The sequence below is a fragment of the Leptonotus elevatus genome, chromosome 19, assembly GCF_054856555.1.
Source record: "Leptonotus elevatus isolate MCC_2025b chromosome 19, RoL_Lele_1.0, whole genome shotgun sequence".
Lineage (NCBI taxonomy): Eukaryota > Metazoa > Chordata > Actinopteri > Syngnathiformes > Syngnathidae > Leptonotus > Leptonotus elevatus.
The window spans coordinates 14440154-14461083 of record NC_141257.1 but is presented as its reverse complement, the minus strand read 5'-3'; the positions used below and the strand labels follow the sequence as shown (position 1 = coordinate 14461083).

The following is a 20930-nucleotide window of genomic DNA, read 5'->3' as shown; positions in this document are numbered from 1 at the left end:
TTTAAAAACAAAAAGTTCATTAAAATATTATCAAAAAATTAATTTAGACATTTAAAAAAAGGTGGAAAATGTTGGTGGAAAATTAAAATGTTAAGTATTGTTCGTAGGTTAGATCCATATCCAATTTTATGCTACAAGTTCTTTCAATGAGGAAGTTATAATAAGAATAACTGGGTGGTATGTAAGCAGAAGGAAAGAAAAAAACAACAGGTTGTGTTTCTGCAGGAAAAGTGTGGACAAAAGCAAGAACCACAAAAATATAATCCCATCTGTTAGACAAATGTTACGATCCACAATATGACTCATGTCCCCTCATCCATCTGTTAGAACTGGCCAGTGTGAAAATGGTTTGAGAGTCACCAATTTTTGTTTATTTGTTATTTCTCACTCCACCAAATGGGAAGCATTATCAACTTGTATGAATAAATCAAGTGAAGCCCTCAGTCATTTGTTGACCGACCACCCTGCTGTGTGCCCGCTCCCTCACCATTCTTGCTGGGTGTTCTGTGCAGCAAATCCAAGAGAATCTTGTTGAGTCGCTCCCTTTGGGCCTCCCTCCTGCCCAGTGCAGGGTGCTGAAGCGGCGAGCAAGCTGACGAGGACGGCTGCTCAAGCATCTCTCCTATCCTCTCCGTGGAGCCCTCTTCCTGCTCCTTTCGCTCCTCCGCCACAGGCCCTTCTGCTTGGCGCCCCTCTTCATCCTCATCATTGTCCCCCTCTACACGCGGAGGCTTGCCCGGTAACAGTTCAGGATCACCCGTAGCAGCATCGACGTCCTCCTCCGATCTCCTGTCTTCAGCCTCTGGTGGGAAGTCGTCGGCCCGCTCGCACGAAGAGCCGTCGTCCTCGCAGCCTTCAGATCCTTTAGAACGCTCACTCTTCCATGCTGAGCGGCCCCCGTTTCTCTTGTAGTTGTCTGGTACGTAGTGAGGCTACAAACGCACAATTAGACAATGGTCATTTTATTCTCCACACTTTTTCGAAGTGCAAAAAGTCCCACATAATATATCCAATTCACACCGTTCAAATTTGAACTTGCTTCAAAAAGTCTGATTCCACATTACTTACAGTTTTCGCACAATTTAACGTTAATATTTTTTCCCCATTTAATTTTAATTTTCAATGGGATAGACATTCAATTATTTCTAAGTCACTTTCCGTGCCCACTTATCATCATTACCAGCTGTCTGATACTGTTCGGTGGTGCAGTTGGTAAAGTGAATTGTCCAGTAAGCAGAAAGTCGTAGGTTTGAATCCCACCTCCGACTGTACATTGCAAATATATGCATGCCTATTATGCTAAGTGACTAAACTGACTATAATATCAGGAAATACATTATAATTTCACTAAAATGATTAAATGCATGTGTTAGCCTTCAGCATTAGATGACAATTTTCAATATAAATACAGTACACCATAAGACCTGACAAGTTAGCTCACAGATAAAACACATCCTAGGCATTGTGCAGGCATGTCAATACGTGGGTTCAAATCCTGGTTCTAATCCCGCTTTTTTAATCTATCATTCAACTACAATTAATAATTAGTAATTTTCACGTAATTTATCTTTCAATTTAATTTGTAAGTATTCCACAAGCCCTCCGCATGCAATCACCATTCATACGCAATTTCTCCAGAAATTGCACTTTGTCTCGTTTTCTAAACTAGTTATCATTAGGGTTAGGATTACCCAAAAGTCCGCAAAGCAAATTTTGCTTTCCGTCCATCTTACCGAGAAGTCTCTCTTGGGTGTCAGCCGCTTGGAGAAATGGTTGAAGGCATATGGCTTGGTACACACTGGGTAGCGGTTACGATGGATCTTGTAGAAAAGGTGAGCTGACTTGTCCAAGCGGTAATCACAGATGTACACATCAGGCTCTTTTACCCCTTTTGGCCGTCCTTTAGGAAGACAGTCAAGTATGTCGGTCAAGCCATATTAATGAATTAAAAATGAAAAAGCGTTTTCTCACCTTTGCAATACGTGTAGAGATCAAGAACGCAGCAGGTTTCCACCACTGCTTCAAGAGGGATGATCTCGTAGAGTGGCATGCGAAATAACTCATTCTGGTAGAACCGGCGAGATGGCGAATGGTGTGTCTCGTGGGGACGGAAGTAGTGGTGGCCAAAGGCAAACCGCTCACCCCTTCAAGATTGGGTACATATATTATATATATATATTATATAAATGTGACATGAATAGATAAGAGTAAATATTTCCCCCACGGCATGCATTGGTACAGTAGTTGAGTTAACTGCATTACTTTTCATTCTTCCACAGTTTCTCGATGCGAAAGATGTCAAGTTTGTCTCGGTTGAAGTGCGTCAGGAGGCGGTAAGACTGCCTGATGGGCTGGCCCTCGGATGTGCGTCGGCTGTCTCTCATCAGGTACACACAGTCCCCTGCACACACAGACAGCTTACGTTTCAACAACCTTGCAGAATCTATTAGCTTTATAAATAATTTAAAATAAAGTCAATAAACTGAAGAAGAACATTACACGCCCATAAGGTTGCTGTCAATACCTTGGTGGAGAAGCAACTCATCTCTTAGGAGGCAGATGTAGTAGACAGAGCCAGCCTGGGCGTAGCTGGGTTGAGGTATCATGGGAACTTCCTGTAATACATACAAAAACAAAGACAAAATGAATTTAAATGTCCAAGTCACAAGAAATCCTGGCATAGAGTCAGCATGATGGTCTGTGATGCTCTCACATGCAGACCTACCGTGTCTACTGGCCTCGGATCACACTGCTCACACAGGTAGTGCTCCACTTCCGTCTCCAACCGCATGCAGTCACAGTGTTGCCATACCTTAAACAAAAACAAATACACTCCCATTACACTGTGGAAAACCAAAGTGGAGCATTGTGTGTAACATATTTCAGTTATCTTAGTTTTTTGCTGCAAATTGGACCACAGTATGGCTCTGAAGAAAGTACAACGTGAAGTGATTGTGCTATGGCCCTGGAAAATGTTGCAAACTTGCAATTTGGGGGTGTCAGGTGAGCTCTCGATGGCAGGTTTAATGCTTTAACACTGCTTTGCAGAAATGCAGCAAGCTCAGTCACTGTTAGTGCATGTAACAGGGCGAGGCAGTACAGTGATGTACTGTATATACATACATGTCTGGAATGGGCATCGGCTCCTAGCTCAGTGTGCACACATGTACATCGGTGAGTCGACCAGGGTCCCCGTTGTACATTCCTTGCCTATGGCTGTAACGGCTTATTTTTATTTCCATTCATTTTAAAGAGGAAGTCAACCTTAAACATTTGTTGACAATGTGACCTCACTTGTCTAAACACGACATTCTGATTAATTTGTGGAATATGGGGGGCGGCATGACTCAGTGGATGAGTGGTCGTCTCCCATCCGTGAGGTTGTGGGTTCGATCTTCACCTCTGGTGACCATGTCGAAGTGTCCTTGAGCAAGACACTGAACCCCGATTTGCTCCTAATGGACCTGGCAGCGCCTTGCATGGCAGCAGTTGGCCATTGGTGTGTGAATGGGTGAACTTGAGGCTTAAATTGTAAAGCGCTTTGGGCACCATATGGTGTAGTTAAGCGCTATATAAAAAGCAGTCCATTTACATTCTGATTAATATTACATTTGTGGAATATGAGTTATGAAGTAAATTTCAGCTGTTTTTTCCATCTCAGGAGGCGGCCATTTTTCCACACAGCTGAGCTGTGATTGGTTGTTACCTAAGACCTGACAAGCGAGAAATTAGTTAAGCAGTAAAATCCAGCAGTTTTTATCAATATCAGAAGGTGGCCATTTTGCCACTTGCTGCCGAGTGAAAACATCACAGTTGCTCAGGGCTCAAGCAATGATCAATCACAGCTCACCTGTTTTTTGAGGCTGAACTGTGATTGCTTGTTACCCGAGACCTGAGAAACTGTGATGTCATTTTCGACAGCAAGTGGCAAAATGGCCGCCTTCTGATATTAATAAAAAATGCTGGATTTTGCTGCTTAACTCATATTCAACTAACGCAATATTAACTAGAATACCGTATTTAGACTAGTGGGGCGGCATAGAACATATTATTGTCAAGAATTTTTTGGGGGGGGATTGGCCTTCCCTTTATTGGGAAAATTAGTTTTGTTCACAGAAGAGAGTCTCCGAACTGACTAAGGCTGAGAGCCAAGGTTGGAAATTACTGATCACCTCACTGCCAACATCTGACAGGAACAAAAATGTTTGTCTTTGCCTTTGGCACTAGTGTAGAATTTATGTGCTAATGAGAAATATTTTAATGTTCCTTGTTTTTCTTTAGCTCTCCAGAGGAAATTACTAAATTTAGTTTAGTCTCTTAGCATACAATTACTGATTTAACCTGTTTTCATTGGTCAAAAAGCCAATCAGATAAAAAGGTATAATAACATGGAAAATCAACTCCAGTGATGACTGATTTTCCTCTTACACTCCTTTGCTCCTTACCATGCACTTTTCACACTGGATCATCAAGCCTTCATCCTTGTACATCCCACAGATGCACCGGATAACGTCGTCATCCTTGTCATGGGATCCGGCCGCTCCGTGGTGATGGCCCCGGTCACGCTCAAGTGAGTCAGAGCTGTCAGCCTCACTGGCAGTCTCACCCATGATCTCATCGATCTGCACGGCAGCCTCATTGCGTGCACTGTAGTAGGCTTTCCGCAACCGGCACACATCTCTGCCGATTGATGACTTCCTGCCATAATATTTCTAATAGGGAAAACAAGGCATTAGTGAGAAATCATTTTGGAAATGTGATAAGCCACACAATTCCAATTAGTAAAGCAGCATGCCTCTAAACCCTTTTGCTAACAGAACGTGTATGTTTACAAAACTTTCTATTTCTATTTTATTGTTGACTAGTTGGAAGGGTATTCTTTAGTTCAGGCAGTCATCACACTAATTATTGGTAGCTACCAATAAACAATAAACTAAAACTAAACACAAGACCACTTCCACATACTCTGTTCACATTATTCATAGCAAAAGGGTACATTCATTGGAGCGCACAATGGGACACCTGCATACCTCAGCATTGCGGAACACTTTGAGCATGTCAGTGTCGAATACTTCAACGGTCTTATAATGGCCCGTGAGGATTTGTTTCTCAATGGTGCTCAAATCCAGCGGGTCTGACACGTTCTCATAGTAATGGCTGTTCCTAGTAATGCAATAACACACAAAAATCAAATATGGTGACTAAAAGTAACAAAAACTCACAACAAACCTTTAAAGGGGAAGTCAATACAAAAAAATGCTTGACAATTCCGGTTAATATTGCATTATTGGAATATGAGTTAAGCAGCAAAATCAAGCAGTTTTATCAATATCAAAAGGCGACCATTTCGTCACTTGCTGTCGACTGAAGATGACATCACAGTTGCTCAGGCAATGACCAATCACACCTCACCTGTTTTCTGAAGCGGAGCTGTGATTGGTTGTCACCTGAGACCTGAGCAACTGTGATGTCATTTTCACTCGACAGCAAGTGGCAAAATGGCCGCCTCCTGAGATGGATAAAAATGGCTGGATTTTGCTTCATAACTCATATTCCATAAAATAATCAGAATGTCACATATGACATATTATTGTCAAGAAATGTTTACGGTTGACTTCCCGCTTTAAGGGTTTTACTTAATAATAGATTCACATTCTTACCTTTTCCGTGACGGGAGGTTCAAGAGCGGAGCAGCAAGTGTCTGGCTGGATGAATCTGAGGCAGAAGTAGCAGAAAAATCTTTATGCAATGCTGAATTTAGTTCAGGGACAAATTCTGATCGGAACTGTTTTTAACATGTTCAATTAGCTTTGTGAGCTTGACTATGATGAATTTAATTTAGGCCATTTTAGTCAGACTAACCCAATAATTATATTAGTGCCAAAGCTGTAAGATCTGTGTATTTCTTTGGGTCACAATACACAGGTAGATAAAGGTTGTAAGGATATCAAGTACACCTCAACAAATAAATGACAAGATAGTTACTAACCCTTGTAGCTGGTAATCATGTCACAAATCTCCTTGAAGATATGTGCAAGGCGAGCAGTGCGTGTAACTTCTGTGTTTTCTTCAGCAGCAGCAAGCCTCCGTGTACGAACTGACCGTGATGTCTGCAGGGCTGAAAACTGTGTGAGGAAAACGTCTGGAGGAAATAGGGCATGCATGTTAGCTTTACATTCTACCTACTATGACTGTGCAAGTCATATATGCGAAACAAAACCAAATGCAAAAAATATCATTGGAGTTCAAATTAATCAGGCTCACCTGACTTAATGTTGCCATCATCACGGATGACTCCGCCCCAGCGGGTGTACATGGACAGGCTGTTGGGGTCTCTCTCTCTTTCACCCTCACGTTTGAGCAACTCCTGTTTATCCCTCATTTTTTCCCAGTTCCTCAGGAGGAACACTCGATGCTTGAGCACAAAGTTCCTACACATTGAGGGAAGGGTAGAAGTTAGAAACATACAGTCTGACTTGCGTTGATTGTCTGCTCCAACTACAGCCTGCCAGTTGCCTTTGCCTGATCGTTGTTGTTTTTTTTAAGGAAATCATGTGTGATGTACCTTTCTCTGTTTGACATGGGTTTCATTAGGTGAGGGTAAAACTTGTTGCTGTCACTTGATTCTTCCTCCTGAAAATAAAGAAAACCTTCATTAATTTCCTCAGATTGATCATTTCAATAAATTACTATATTTATGAAAATAAAATAATTCCACACGTCTCTGCCAAGTCATAGTTTTCATGCACTAGGTTCAATTTGATTTTAGGCCAAATTGGTTGGTGGTGAAATGAGTAATAATAATAATTTGTTGCATTTTAACAGAAATTTATCCAAGTTTTATTTTCGATATCTGGGATAGGGACAGACCGATTATTGGCCGGGCTGTTTAGCGGCATTTTGACGAATATCGGCATTGGCCTTTCTACGAATCTAAAGGCCGCTAAAGCTGGTATCTCACTGAGCAGTGAATGCTTGGGAACGTAGCGGAATTTAGGGTTTTCATCAGCATTTGTAAGATGTTCACAGACAGTTTTTAATTGTCGCAAAGACATTTTGAACATATTCAGACAATTTATTTTACTGTCTGTGAAGATATTTTGAAATCCTAAAACCCTAAATTAGTTTACACTCATTTGCCGCGCATTTGTCGTTCAGTGACATACAGGGAACTTTTCCTTTATGGATTTATTTAAATTTCCACTTCAGAAAAAAATGAGGCAAGCACTGGGAACTCCCTACTTTTTTTTTTTTTTTTATAAAACAAAAAAATAAAATAAAAAAATTATGTTGAACTTTTGGCAAACTATTTACAGTAGAAAACTTTAGGGAACTATTTACTTGCTTAGTTTTTAATTTTGCTTAACACATGCTTATGACCCTGGAAGCTCCCTGCAATTTTTTTATATGTCAAAAATTAAAAAGGAAAGTCATTAAAAAAAATTGGGACGCTAATATTTCCTCTTTTACTGCAAATGAATATTGGCTCGAAATATCGGTTAAATCGGTCTGCTTGACTACTAATAATCGCTATCTGCCTTGAAAAAAACATATCGGTCAATCACTAATCTGTGGTCCACCAGTGAGTAGTCTAGTGTTTATTAAATACTCTACCTGACCATTATTCATCAGAAAAAAATACAAAGGTATCACTCACTCGTTTTTTAAGTTGGTGTTTGGATTTCCGTTTCTCTTTGAGTCGACCCAGTCGCCGAGTACCAGCGGCCTTGCCAGGCAATCCATTGATACGCTGGCTTTTCCCGCCGATGATACCTCGGCAACTCTCTGAGCCACACTTACACACTTGCTGTGGAGAGAAACAATAACAATATCAAAATAAATAGCACATAGTTGAGGCAGGTGAGAAAAAATGTGTCATGGTAAACTGAAAGAACAATGAAAAGCAGTCACATGAAACATTACAAGGTTACAGCTGTTAATTAGAGTTGTCAGTCACCTGCTCCTCCGTGTTGAAGGAATGGAAGTTGTAATCATAGGTGAGCTCAGTACCGCTGCTGATCTCCTTGAGCGCAAAGAGGCCAATTCTGTACACTCCATTGACTGACCTGCAAGTCATACGGATTGAGTGCACCACCCTCATAAAATAGCCACATAATTACATAGCATACCATAAAGCACAAGGACATTTCAGAAATTAGCTACAGAAAATACTGTATACCACTTTGAAGTTAAAACAAGCGGTCTGTAACCATGTGCTGAGTCTGAGAAAATACTAAATTAAGAGATTTGTTTACATTGGTGTGGGTGGAAAGTGGCATTTAGTCTGTGTAAGGGCTTCCTTTTGAGTTTCAAACATGTCTGCATTGAATGAAAATTAAAATGGGCAATAGGGAAGAAAAAGGAAATCTCTGGACACTGCAGTTGTAACCGAGGCCCAGTTCCAAGTAAGCTCCGCTCTATGACACGATTGATGGATCTTGAGAGCTTCAAAAATCCTCCATTGCCGTTGAGGTTTTTTAGTCCAGCTACTTTTCATTACACATAGATGCACAGTTGCTCACCCACATGCAACCACCAGTTCCCCTCACCTCATTATAGGATGGTCAAATGGGAGAAGACAGTAAAACCTCACACAATCAACTTTCTAAGGTTGTAAATTGTCCACAACTAAACATGCTGAGTTCAGTTTTAAAAGTCAAGCACAGGGACCTATAGACAAGCTTGCTGCTGTGAATTAGACTGGTTTATAAAATCTGTCCTTCAGGAAAGTCATATCACACCTTTATATACAGTCCATCAAAATTACATATTAACCTGCATTTAAGACAGCTTTAATGGCTAGCAAGGCTTCTTTGTCCTCCTCCACTCTCCCTTGCTCGGTGTCAAGTTACTCCTCAACCACTTTTAGCGATAATGATACTTGTGAAGACTGGCTCCACACAGTGGAAGAAAAGGCTTAAGCTCTGGTAGCTAGCCAGTAGTACCATCAGTAGATCCTGAATCGATCAAATCATGAGGTTGCCGAAAGAGTTCACTCCTACTAAAAATGGTACTGACGATAATTGGAAAAAATAATACTAGCTGTTCTATCTTTAAAGTAATTTATCCTTCAGTGACACTTACCACTTCTGCATCTCACAGTTGGGTTCACAGCTGTGGTTTATGAAGCGTGCCTCATTGCCCATTCTATAGCTGTCAATCACCATGCCACTATCCAGGTTCAGACAGTAGTGGCCACTGTGAGCAAAGTACTGCTGCATCATACGACTCCTGAAACATGACGTAGAAAGAAAAAGAGATCAATATGCAGGAGTTTATTTACACTTTAGCTACCAGCAAAATTATGTATTTTCCACATGTCCAAGAGCAGCTTACCTGAATTCATGTTCGCTGACCACTTCTCCCAGGTACTCAATAATGAACTGTCCAGAGCAAAGACTCTCTTTGGTGCGGATGCCCCAGCCCTTGCCCTCGGCACGGAATCTCTCCAGACACTGAGCCCATTCGTGCCTCTGGATATGCTGGTTGTTGCAGTGCTCATGACATGGACATGTGCTGGGAGAGCACTCAGCAAAGCTCATCCTGGAGAATTGAGCCATTTTGCAAACACAGATCATTGTTATCACCATTGGCAGGCTTCAACTCATTCAAACCCAAAAACGTATAAATACGTTTTAATACTTTGTCCTTCATTCCCCAAAATGTATTTATACATATTTTATGTTTTTTTTATGCTAGAGCATACAGAAGGCTTTGATACAGCTTCTGACCTGAAGAGGTCGCTTAAAGCAATGTTAGTTATTACAAAAAAACAGCCAGCAGGTGGCAGCAGAGTATAAGAGATCAGCCAAGGCCATGTTGCAACAAGCTCTTTTTGCCAGTGTTTTCAACAGGTTTGTGAATAATAATGAAAATTAGCTATAGCTAATTGCAGATACAAATATATATTTTTCCTAATGAAAGAAGAAACTCTAAACTCTTTTGGTATGTTCCATGTTTTTATAGCAATAGAACTGAATATTCTATGGACCTGGCAAAATCAGTCAAAATAGAGTAAAACCGGGAGTGAAGGGGGTTGCTTCAGTGAAAATGGCTGGGAGTGAATGAGTTAACATGAAACATGACTCCTTTGATCTATAGGCTGTGTTTACCTGTTGAGGCAGTCATCCAGGCAACCTTTTTCAGTGCGGTTCTCAGGTATTTTACAGTTGCATGTAGTTGTTTCATACCCGGAGAAAGGCTTCACATCAACATATACATCTGCGACACAGCCAAGATTTTACATTGAGGTCTTTTGCCAGGCAAAACAACATTTCACAGTATCAACTGAATCAATATATCAGTACATGTTAAAAATTGGGTTCTGGTTAGAACACAAGAACAATGTTAGACACCTACTTGATCTGATCTTTTTGTAAAGAGGGACATCAGGCCTTTTGTACAGCTAAACAAAACAAAACAAAAAACAAGATAAAGACCAGCTTCATGAAAAAAAACTAGCAAATATGCCAATTCTTAAAGGGTTTACAGCAAATGAAACACAACAAGAAAAACTGAAAATAAATAAACAGTATGATGCTCGTTATGATTGATCACCTGATCGTGTTTCCACAGCCATAGGATGTCATAAGGCAGTTGGAAATCAATGCGCTTTTGTCTCAGGTACTTTCCTGAAACATCACATGAAGTCAAATAAAGCCTTGAGAAATACTGAAAAGATGTGTTGCTGATTGTTTCTGTAAGAGGAAAATGACAAGGACTATACACCACACCGCTTTGAGTTAGCTTTATTAGCTAGGGTAGTTAAGAAAAAGGCTCATCAATATTAGCCCCACTTACATTTACATATTGTACATATGTCAAACCTACTGATATAAGAAAATATAAATAGCTTAGTGACTCACCGACGTGTATGGGTGCTGGAAACAATCCATAATCATGTTCCCCAGGTATGTACTCAAGCTTCTCTTTTTTTAGCTGCAGAAGCTGACTTCGGGGGCTAACAAGCAATAGCATGAAAACAATTAAAAACAAATATATAATGATAAATATTTCACAAACATCTAAATCAAAACATCTTACTCTTCAGTCTTGAACACATCAGAGTAAAGTCCAGCCTTCTGGAACTTTTTCTTTGGAGGTCTGGCTGGTCTCTTTTCCCGTGAACTGGTTATGGGTATGGCTGATGTTTGTTCCCTGGAGACAGTGTCTTGGCTTTGTGGAGAGTGGTGGCCATCTGGTTTACTCTCTACTGAGCTAAAACAGAATTTGGTTGATGGTTAAAAAAAAAAAAACATGTTCCAACAAGAGCCCTACATTCTTTGACACTTGGATGTACAGTATGAAGTGGATGTAAAAACGTTTTTTTGTGATGTAAAAAATGAGACAAAAATGAATCATTTTAAAACTTTTTCCTTCATTAATGTGACCTGTGCAACTCAATTGAAAACACATAAAAGTACCGGTAAACAACATGGTTAATGTTGTTGCTGCATTCAGAATTAACCAATCACATCCAAAATGTTAAATTTGAGTCAGCCAATTCAGGTGCATCTTATTAAACCCTAAAGAAGTTTAGCTGTTCTTGTAGGGTTTTCCTGCAATTGTTTTGCTATCTAGCCAATACTTGAATGTTTTGTGTGAGTGGTATTCGGAACTGTTCATAATTCTCTCTAACTTGACTAAGGCCCTAGGTTCCAACTTTCAGCTGAAGGAAAACAGTCCAACAGATTTTCCCACAATTTAGTGGAGCTTGGATCTTTTTTTGTAAGATAAGGTCTCCATCTTGCCACTATACCCTGCAGGTGAGAGAAATGTAGAAGATAAGAAATTGTTGTCAGAACTACTATAACAGCCCATACATGTAAGAGATTCTTTCAGCTTCTTCATTGTTGTTGTCCGTTGTTGTTGGCAGCCTCAATAATTTTCTTTGCATCTTTTCATTGATTTTCCTGGTAATGTGACTGTCGCACCATATTTTCTCCACTTAATTCATTCACTCCCAGCCATTTTCACTTCGCTCCCGGCTGTTTTACTGGATTTTGACAGATTTTGCAAGGCCCACAGAATATTGTGTTCTATTGCTATAAAAACATGGAACCTACCAAAAGAAAGATTAGAGTCTCTTCTTTCATCAGTTTCCGTTTTGCAGCAATTAGCATTAGAATGTAACACTGGGGAAAAGAGCTTTTTTGCAACATAGCCCTGGTTGATATATTTTACTCTGCTGCCACCTGCTTGCCGTTTTTGTAATAACTACCATTGCTTTAAGCAACCTCTTCAGGTCAGTGTCAGCAAAGCCTTTTATATGCTCTAGTATAAAAATAAAAATAAACGTATAATACGTTTTTGGGATTATGGCAATATTTTAAATAGAACATTTTAATACGTTTTGGGGAGCAAATGAGTTAATGATTACGGTCTTGACTTGAAAATTTTTTGTGCCCTCCTCCTGACTGATACCTTTAAATAATGAGATCTCTCTGATGCTGCGGAAACTTTCTATAGACTATGTCTTATGCTGTTACATGTGACTACAATGTTTTTTTTGTTTTTAAACGTCCACTAGAACCACCAAACTTTATTTGGGATTATTTATGCACTAAATGGTAATATTTATGTTGACTCCCACTTAACATTAGTTTGAATGTGATTGGTTAATTCTGAACACAGCCACATGCCCAGTTATAAGAGACACCCTCTCACTTGTTTGACCACATTTTATGTTATTTTTTATTTCACCTCTCCAAAATATTCAGTCCCCCACCAAAAAAAATTGTTGTACTGGCTATAGGTCACATTAATGGAGAAAAAAGTTCTGAAATGATGTACAAAGTATATTGGTCTCATTTTCTTTTTTACATAAAAGCCTCACATTTGACCATGGGTGTGTAGACTTATCATATTTACTGTATATGGTGAAGTATACTTACCCAGGAAAGTGACTGATCTCATCCTGGGCAAGCCAGCACCGTCCAGAGCCTGGTCTGGGCCTAGCAACCGGGTTGCCCACATTTTCTTCTCTGTCTGGCAATTGCTCCACAGTGTCTTCTACCTCTCCTTCCTCACCTTCATCTCTCTCCCAGTGTTTCCTTTTCTGTCCTCTGCTGCGCTGGTCTTTGACAACTGCCTCAATGGTATCCTTTACAGTATCCCCATCCCACATTCTGCCTCCTGCTGGCTGGTCTCCCACTCTGTGCCGGGTTTGACTGAATTCAACAGCAGGAGGTGGGGACGGGGACGGTGGCGGTGAAGGTAATGGGTGCTTCCGGGGACGCCCAGGGCCCCTCTTTTTCACCATGTTGTTTCCTGTACGGGCTTGCCTCTGCAGCTTCTTAGCGCGCAGAATTTTGTTGACATGGTGAAGGCTGTGCCTGGATTGCTGCGATCGATGGGACTGATGGGGCATGGAGGAATCGAGGCAACAGTCTTGGGAGGGAGACAGGCAGGAAGAGGACGCTGAGCCATGAGAGTAAAACATAGGAGATTGGTGATGGAGCTGTTGTCGGTGGTGCAGGGATCCTTCAGGCCCTTCTGAGGTCGAGAGTACGCCACCTCTTGTCTGGATACTTGCAGACCCTTGTAAAGAAAAATATAAAAATAAATGGTCTGAATATACATGTCAGATGATTGTAAAATCTTAACAAGACAGAAAATGAGGTATCATTCTGGGAAAATTGAATATTATTCCCAAAAAATTGACTTGCTAACCAGTCAATTACATTACGCATTCGCATTGTTAGTTCCCACTCTTTGAGGCCTGATCCACCCACCTTGTCCATTGACCACCAAATGACCCCAAATCCTGAGTTCTAATCCAGGATTACCCTGTCTTGGTTTGAAGTTAGAACAGCACCATTCTGCCTCAAGAGGGTCCTTAGTTTCACATGTCAATTACAAAAGCATGCAAGCACACACACACCCACACACACTCCCCCCCCCACACACACACACGCACGCACGCACACACACACACAAGGCAAATATACAACACTCAAATAAAAATACATACCAGTACCACTGCCTGCATAATAAGGCCAACCCATTACTGATGCCCTGTCTTCATCACAACAATAACTAAACTCTGGTGACAATCGCACTAGGTCTCATATTATGGTAATTTAAAATCAATGTAAAAATAGCTTGTAAGGAAAATACTCCACCCCTTCAGTAAGATGTCTCTTGGCAGAAATGCTACATCAACAATGGTCATCCACATTTTCATTGCAGTCATTGTGCATTTTTGCCAAGCCCTTAACCACTACTAAGCGCTACCAAATGTCAGGGAGTGTGTGCAAAGATTATGTTACAGTCTTTCAAAGAGTCTTCTCTCCATGAACAACTGCTTGTGAGGCCAGAAATGCACGCGACGCGGCTGAACGCGGCTGCAGTGGCCCATCGTGAAAAAATTATAAGTGGCGACTATCCGCCGCAGACCAAGCAAGTCAGCACTGCAATCTAACAAAGCGCTGTTAATATATTGGAACTGCATTATTTTTTTATTGAACCACAAAAACATGGCATGACTGTCAAGAAAGAATGTATGGCCACTAAGAAGAGGAAATGGGCGAGAATAAAAGTGTGAATATTTTGATAGGATAGGATAGGCAATGATCGATTGCCCCATTCACTGGCTGCACCTGTGCATTTCAGCAACAGAGGTTCTCTGTGGGTTTTTTTTAACTTAGATTTTATTGTTGTTGTTTTTTAACTGCTGTTCTTGTTCTTTTGGATTTCATGGGTTTTAGCTGTCCCAGTTTTAATAAATCAAAGTGTCTGTATTATTGACAGTATGACAAAGACCAAGAAAACTTGAGGTATTTGTCCCTACTTACAAACTTTATTTTCCAGTAAGCTAGTTTACCACTGATAATCACACTGAACTCTGAAAACGCAAATGTTGTTGTATTCTCATCACAGACCTCTTCAGGTTAATGCCGTTAAGGCAAAACCTGCTCAACCCTATGAGGTTTTTATGATCATTCAAGGTATTTGTTTATTCAAGGCATCGGAAAAAGATGTTTAGACAAAACGCTGAGCTTGATTTTGTTCAAATTCATGTTTGGCAAATCAAATTCAGCTTTTATCAGTGGGACAATTTTTCCAGCCCATTCTGTGATTCTGTCAAAAATGGACAGTGTAAACATACCAAGACGATGTCATTGAGGTCTGAAAATTATCCTTAAATCAGTTCTATATAAATTGATTGTAATGCAAGTTATAACACCAGTGTGATAACCTACAAAGCTCACGAGCCGCAATATTCTAATGATGGCATGAGAGCTATTTTTGGGCTAATTAACATTGAACAATGTCAAATAGAATTTGGGTCACATATTTCTCTGGTTTAATTACGTCAAAAGTAGTAATGTACAGGATTATCCACTTTCACAGCGGCATTCTAAGGCATCATTTTACAGCATTTTTACTGCGAGGTTGATGTTCATCCAGGAGTTTGCCATGATCCAATGTAATGTCAGAAGCGAAATATCGCCAGACACCACTGGTAAAAAACAAATTCCAGCTCTACTGTAACGCCTCTGATGTTCCAATTTGACAAGAATGTAAAAGTGGCTTTTGATTAGCTTTCATGTAATGAATAGATGTGAGTAGATAAACAACAAGCACTTTTCCAAAACGATAAATAAACACATTTTTACAATTTTGTGTTGAACATTTTCAGACTTAGCCAATGAATTGAATACAATTACTGTTCGTAAGGTCCGGGTTATTAAAAGTCATTTTTCCTAGAATAATCTAAATAGCTCCATAGCGTTTTGGAAAAGAGCTTTTTCAGGTTGTGATTTTTATATTCACACATTATCTAAGGCACATTTGGCTTACCTAATTCTCTTCTCTCTGCTGATATTGAGCGGTCTTTCCTTAACGTCCGGTCCATTCGAGAGAAGCTGGTATTCTCTGGCACAGTCTCGTTCTTTCTGTTCCTGCAACCTCTCAAGTTAGTGCGAGTGAGAGCAGAGGCAAAGAGATTCGTAAGATTTGGGGAATCATGGCCTCTTGGCTCCACATCTTCTGTGGGTGTGAGAGGTCCCTCATCATCACTGTCAGAACAACCAGGTAGTACTTCTGGCCTTCCATCTGAGAAGGGCCCCTGACTGGGCAACACATGACGAAGTGAAAGCTTAGAGTAGTCAGTCTCAGAGGTTCCCATCCTGAACCAGGACTCTGTTGGGTGCTGGATTTTGGAGCTGCTCCCCAGAGCAAGCCTGGAGGGTCCTAGACAGGATATGGAGCTTTCTTTGCGCTTGTACCTATCTGCGGAAGATGATGATGACGAAGAAGGTGAATTGGTTAAAGTGACGCCAGCTTGCTTGCTAGCACTGTTGCTGGAAGTGCCCCGGCCAAAGCGGCATCTTTGCAAAGACTCTGCCATTCCCAAGCTACCAACTCTCTCTCCTTTCCCTGATGCTCCACTGTCAGACAATCCTGCCCCACCACGATTTAAAGATCCGCCCACTGTTTCTTCTTCTTCTTCTCTGCCCTCGTCGGCAATTCGTTCCCTGTGTTTGTGTCTATGTTTGTGTTTGTGGTGCCAATTGAAAGACAGCTCAGAGGACATGGGTGGGTAAAGAACAGGAGACCGTCCTCCTAGGTAATCCTGCCTAAGCAGCTTGTGTTTTTTCTTATGGAATTTCGAAGGGTTCAACAAGAGATGTGAGGGGTGGTGATGATGCATGTAAGATGTGGGGGGAGGAGGGGGGAAAGTTGGTGAATGGTGAGAGTGGTGAGATGATGCTGTGTGGGGTGACTGGTGGTGGGGGTGAGGATACAGAGCACTAGCTGGAGGATAGCCCCTATAGTAGCCCAAACCGAGGGGTCCTGAGGAATAAGGAACGCTGTAGGAGGGATGGTAGAATCCCCCACTGGAGAGTGGGAATCCAAGCCCCGGTACAAAAGGAACTTCTGACATGGTCTCTCTGAGTTTTGGTGGCCGCCCCCGTTTCTTTTTCATGTCTGGTTTACGAACATAGTGCAATGGATCACAAGAGTATGCAGGATGGGAATAGAAGCTACCAAAATTAACCCTGAAGATTGTGGGCAGGAGATCCCTGTGAATGTAGTGATGAGGTGGAGGACCACTGGTACCACCTATGCCACTGGCACGATTGACCACTCCTGGCATTCTATTTGATCCTGCTGCTATGCCTACACCACCACCAAGACGGTGCCCTGTGGTACGATGCGCAATGCGAATTTCACTCATCCTTATGATAATCTCATCCAGTTCAGCAAGGAAGTTGGGGTCGATCCGCCTAGAGCGGAGTTGTAGGTATTTCTTCTTGCGTTTTCTTTTCTGTCTCTTGAGCTTTTCATAGCCTGGGCACCCATGGCTACGGCGTTTACATTTATGTTTATGTTTTTCCTTGTGACCCATAATAGAGGTAGTAGGAGCTGCTGGATGAGGTCTCCGTGGATCAGGTGATAACCTTGCCATATGTGGTGAGGGAGAAGGTGAGGGATGGTCCACAAGTACAGTCGAGTGGCGTCGCCTGCCCCTAGCGTTAAGTCCCATTCCTGGACCTATAGATGAACCAATAACGCCAGGCATTAATAATCCACTACTTAGCCCAGCTGACATCCCCATTCCACCCAAAGCCCCTGCTCCTCCAGCTTTCTCACCACGGTCAGAAGTGCTGTTGTTGTCGGTCCCTATACCACTATCACTAGGTACTGTCTCCTCACTGTGGGATTCACTAACTGGGGATGGAGTAGCTTCTTTCAGCTCACTAAGGGGGGCAGGAGAGGTAGGATGGAGTGGCCGAGGAGGTGAAAGCTTGTGATACTGGTAGTGCTGCCTATAGTGGTGATGGTGGTACCCACGGAACGACGACTTTTTCTGAGAGGTTGATGCGGCCATAGTTAAAGAGGAGCCAAGGACCGGACTGCGAAGATTTGGAGCTGAAAAAGTCGGGGGAGGAAAAGCAAATGTACTATGACTATGGTTTGAATAGTGTGAGTGACCTGCAAAGTGCACCGAGCCTGGTTCGACAAAGCTGGCATCACTGATGGGACTATGGCCTCCACTAGACTGTGAGAGTGAAGGTGAAGGAAAGATTTCTGAGGAGGAATGCTGGTGCTGTTGCTGAGACTGATGATGATGCAGAGGGGAAGTAGTGCTGGGGGACAAGAAGGGTTCTGGTGGGGCTGTTGAAGCTGTGACATTAACTGTTTTTGGTTTACGCCCTCTTCTCTTACCCATATATATTGTGCCTTTTTTGCTAACATTAATTTGTGGTCCAAGTTTTCCCCCAAGAGAAGCAGCCAGGGAGGACAAAGAATGAGTTGTAGTTTCCGCAGTTCCAACCACAGCACTTGGAGACACTTTGGGGGCGTCTTCTTTTCTTGGTCCTAACAGGATTTGACTAAGAATTCGTTTACGTTTCACACTTTTCATCTTGTTGATCTTGCCTATGATTGTTTTCATAATAAGCTGACCATTTCCTTTATTGGGATAGCGTTTGTCCCCAACATCCCCTGCTTCAGGAGCCAATGTGGGAGGTTGACTCTCTTCAGGCAAGGTAGGTGGGAGGCGCTTGGGGCGTCCACGTTTTCGAGGGGTAGGTTTAGGGGGGTTTAGGTCAACCTCTGGATGAAGCACAGGAGGGTCCTGCTCTTCTTTGGATTTCAAAAAAGTTGAATAAACCTTAGATGTGGCCAATTTATTATGGGGGCGTCCACGTGATGGAGCATCAAGCCTTGGCATCTTTGACTTTGAACTTCCCTTTCTTTTTGGCTGGGGTGACGAGGTGAAGAGACGCAACATTGAACTTTGTGGCAGAGTATTTGGTTTAATTTTATTTGGATTGGGAGGTCTCCCCACAGGTCTCTTAACTGGAGGTGACATTTCCAGACTGGAAGATAAAGGCATGGTGGTTTTGCTCTGGTCAAAGGGACTGTCGATGCCTGCTCTTTGATGATGTACTTTGTTCATAGCACGGCCCCAGCGTGGTTTCCTTCCTCTACGTTTTTTAAGGGGTTTACTGTCCTGCTCTGTTGCAGAATCTATGGATGAATCAGGAGAATCATCTCGAAGAGGAGTCTGAGGGCTGTCTTCACTTTCGGGCTCGGGTGAAGAAGATGACCTAGGCCTTATAGGGTCTGCAGGGCTGCTGGTCCGACCAACACGATTACTATCACTGTTGGGACTATGCTTAGATGGACTTGAGCTCTTGTCATTCTCAACTCGCAATGACTGACTGCTCGCCCCTTTGTCTTTCCCTTCAGGCTTTGCTGTTCCTGTTGGAGGACAGAAATTATTCAAATCTCTGGGGCTGCCTTGTCTCAGACTTGCAATGCCTTCCTCCGCAGAAACCTGGGTCTCTCCTGCATGGTCTGCTTGTGAGGCAGCAGGGGACCCTATGTGACTTAAAGTCCTCTGCTCAGCTGTTGTGGTAGGAGAGGATGAAACAAGACCAGTGGACAAACCTGTAGTATGGGATGAGAAGTGACTAGGACGAGACTGAAGTTTAGGAACACTACTATTAATGTTGTCATTGTTGTTGTCCTTGGACATGGAAGGAAGTCTGTTATTGCCATATATGAGTGCTGGGCTGCTGCTCCGACTACTGCTGTTACTGCTGTTCATGTTAATACTGCTACTACTAGGATTCCCAGTCCCATCTGTGTCTTCTTTCCTTGTTGGTGTCAATGCGGGTGAGTTTTCCATAGCAATGTCTTTGTTCCTAGAACCATAGGGCCGACCAGGTGGCCGTGACACTGGTAGTGGGGGAGAAAGGTGAACCATTCTTGAATAGGTATTCCTATTGGCCATAGCCCTGTCTCGCTGCTTGGCTGTGGGTGTCATAAAACCTGAGCTTGAGTGGGAAGGAGCAGGGTCAGTCTTAGCAGGTTTGACAGGCTTTGGGGTCTTTGACGGCGGGCAAGTGGCTATGAGTTGAGCTAATTTTTCAGTTACTGAGGGCGTTCCCCAGCTTTGAACTGCCTTGTCTTTCTCTCGTTGACTTTCATTGCTAAATGTGTATTGTGGTGGTTTTACGCCTTCACAACTTGGTTCTTTAGATAAGGGTAATGGTGAAGAGGGTGCTGATGACCGAGGGTTGTGTTGCAGCGTTGGTGTTTTCTTTCCAGAAGGATGAATTTTGCTGTCTGGAAGAGGGCGATGAAGATTCAGGGGCCGTTCAGATGTGGCAGTAGCTGCTTTAGTGTCTGACTTTGTGTCAGACTGACAATCCATCTTTGATGGAGCCTTCAAAAAAACAAAAACAAAATATAACTGTTAAATTGTCTTTGAAATATTTTATTACTAAATGAAGCCACGTAAATTTGCCACTGATTTTGAATGATATGATAAAATTATCTTTGTTTCCTAAGGACAAATTTTACAGTATTCCTAAGATCTGGCAGAGTAAGGAGACAAAGGCAAGGAGAGGGTGCATTTAGGCACCAACACTTACTAGGGTCAGATTGGGGACAAGAAGGGAGTGCTATGGACAAAGGTCATCCCAGGGTGGGGGAGGGGAACCAAGGGAACGCGGCAAGATAGACAAAATAGCTGGCAAGAGACCGTGGCCAGCCATTACATTGCCTTGCACTTAAGAAAACCAAACTATTCCAGTAAATTGATTAAAACCAGACTTTGAAAATGCATGTTAACTATAATCTCATGTGTTCGACTTTTTAAAATTTGGAATAAAACACTGTAACGGGAAGCTGAGTCGGGGTCATAAGGGAAATAAATTCAACATGTTACATAAGGAAATTAATTAATTTGACATTTGCATAAAGTAAATTTTAAAGCCTGTGGATTGAAAGAAAATGTGACGGAACATCTTGTGTGTCAGTGTGTCACATCCATATACTTGAACATATAGATATTTTGAACATCAAAATAAAATGTTACTATCCACATTAGAAAAATGGACTGGAAATAACAATTAGTCTATGACAGTTGAAAAATACCCGTAAAGAAAAGATGACTTCACTGTACC

At 41.9% G+C, this 20930-nt stretch overlaps 1 protein-coding gene across 1 annotated transcript in view; it reads right to left on the bottom strand.

Annotated features, from left to right (window-relative positions):
- Nucleotides 1-20930, bottom strand: part of ash1l (ash1 (absent, small, or homeotic)-like (Drosophila)) — a 32875-nt gene that overhangs the window by 2587 nt on the left and 9358 nt on the right. Inside the window, exons 4-26 of the mRNA XM_086062338.1 lie at nt 15805-20188; nt 12894-13539; nt 11044-11217; nt 10866-10960; nt 10558-10631; nt 10360-10405; nt 10113-10221; nt 9337-9543; nt 9085-9231; nt 7958-8066; nt 7658-7807; nt 6566-6633; nt 6265-6431; nt 5990-6142; nt 5661-5715; nt 5031-5163; nt 4446-4712; nt 2726-2812; nt 2525-2615; nt 2263-2401; nt 1972-2144; nt 1734-1900; nt 488-932 (exon numbers count right to left, since the gene is read on the bottom strand). Coding sequence (XP_085918464.1) covers nt 488-932; nt 1734-1900; nt 1972-2144; nt 2263-2401; nt 2525-2615; nt 2726-2812; nt 4446-4712; nt 5031-5163; nt 5661-5715; nt 5990-6142; nt 6265-6431; nt 6566-6633; nt 7658-7807; nt 7958-8066; nt 9085-9231; nt 9337-9543; nt 10113-10221; nt 10360-10405; nt 10558-10631; nt 10866-10960; nt 11044-11217; nt 12894-13539; nt 15805-20188 — 8086 coding nt within the window. The remainder of the gene's footprint in view (nt 1-487; nt 933-1733; nt 1901-1971; nt 2145-2262; nt 2402-2524; nt 2616-2725; nt 2813-4445; nt 4713-5030; nt 5164-5660; nt 5716-5989; nt 6143-6264; nt 6432-6565; nt 6634-7657; nt 7808-7957; nt 8067-9084; nt 9232-9336; nt 9544-10112; nt 10222-10359; nt 10406-10557; nt 10632-10865; nt 10961-11043; nt 11218-12893; nt 13540-15804; nt 20189-20930) is intronic.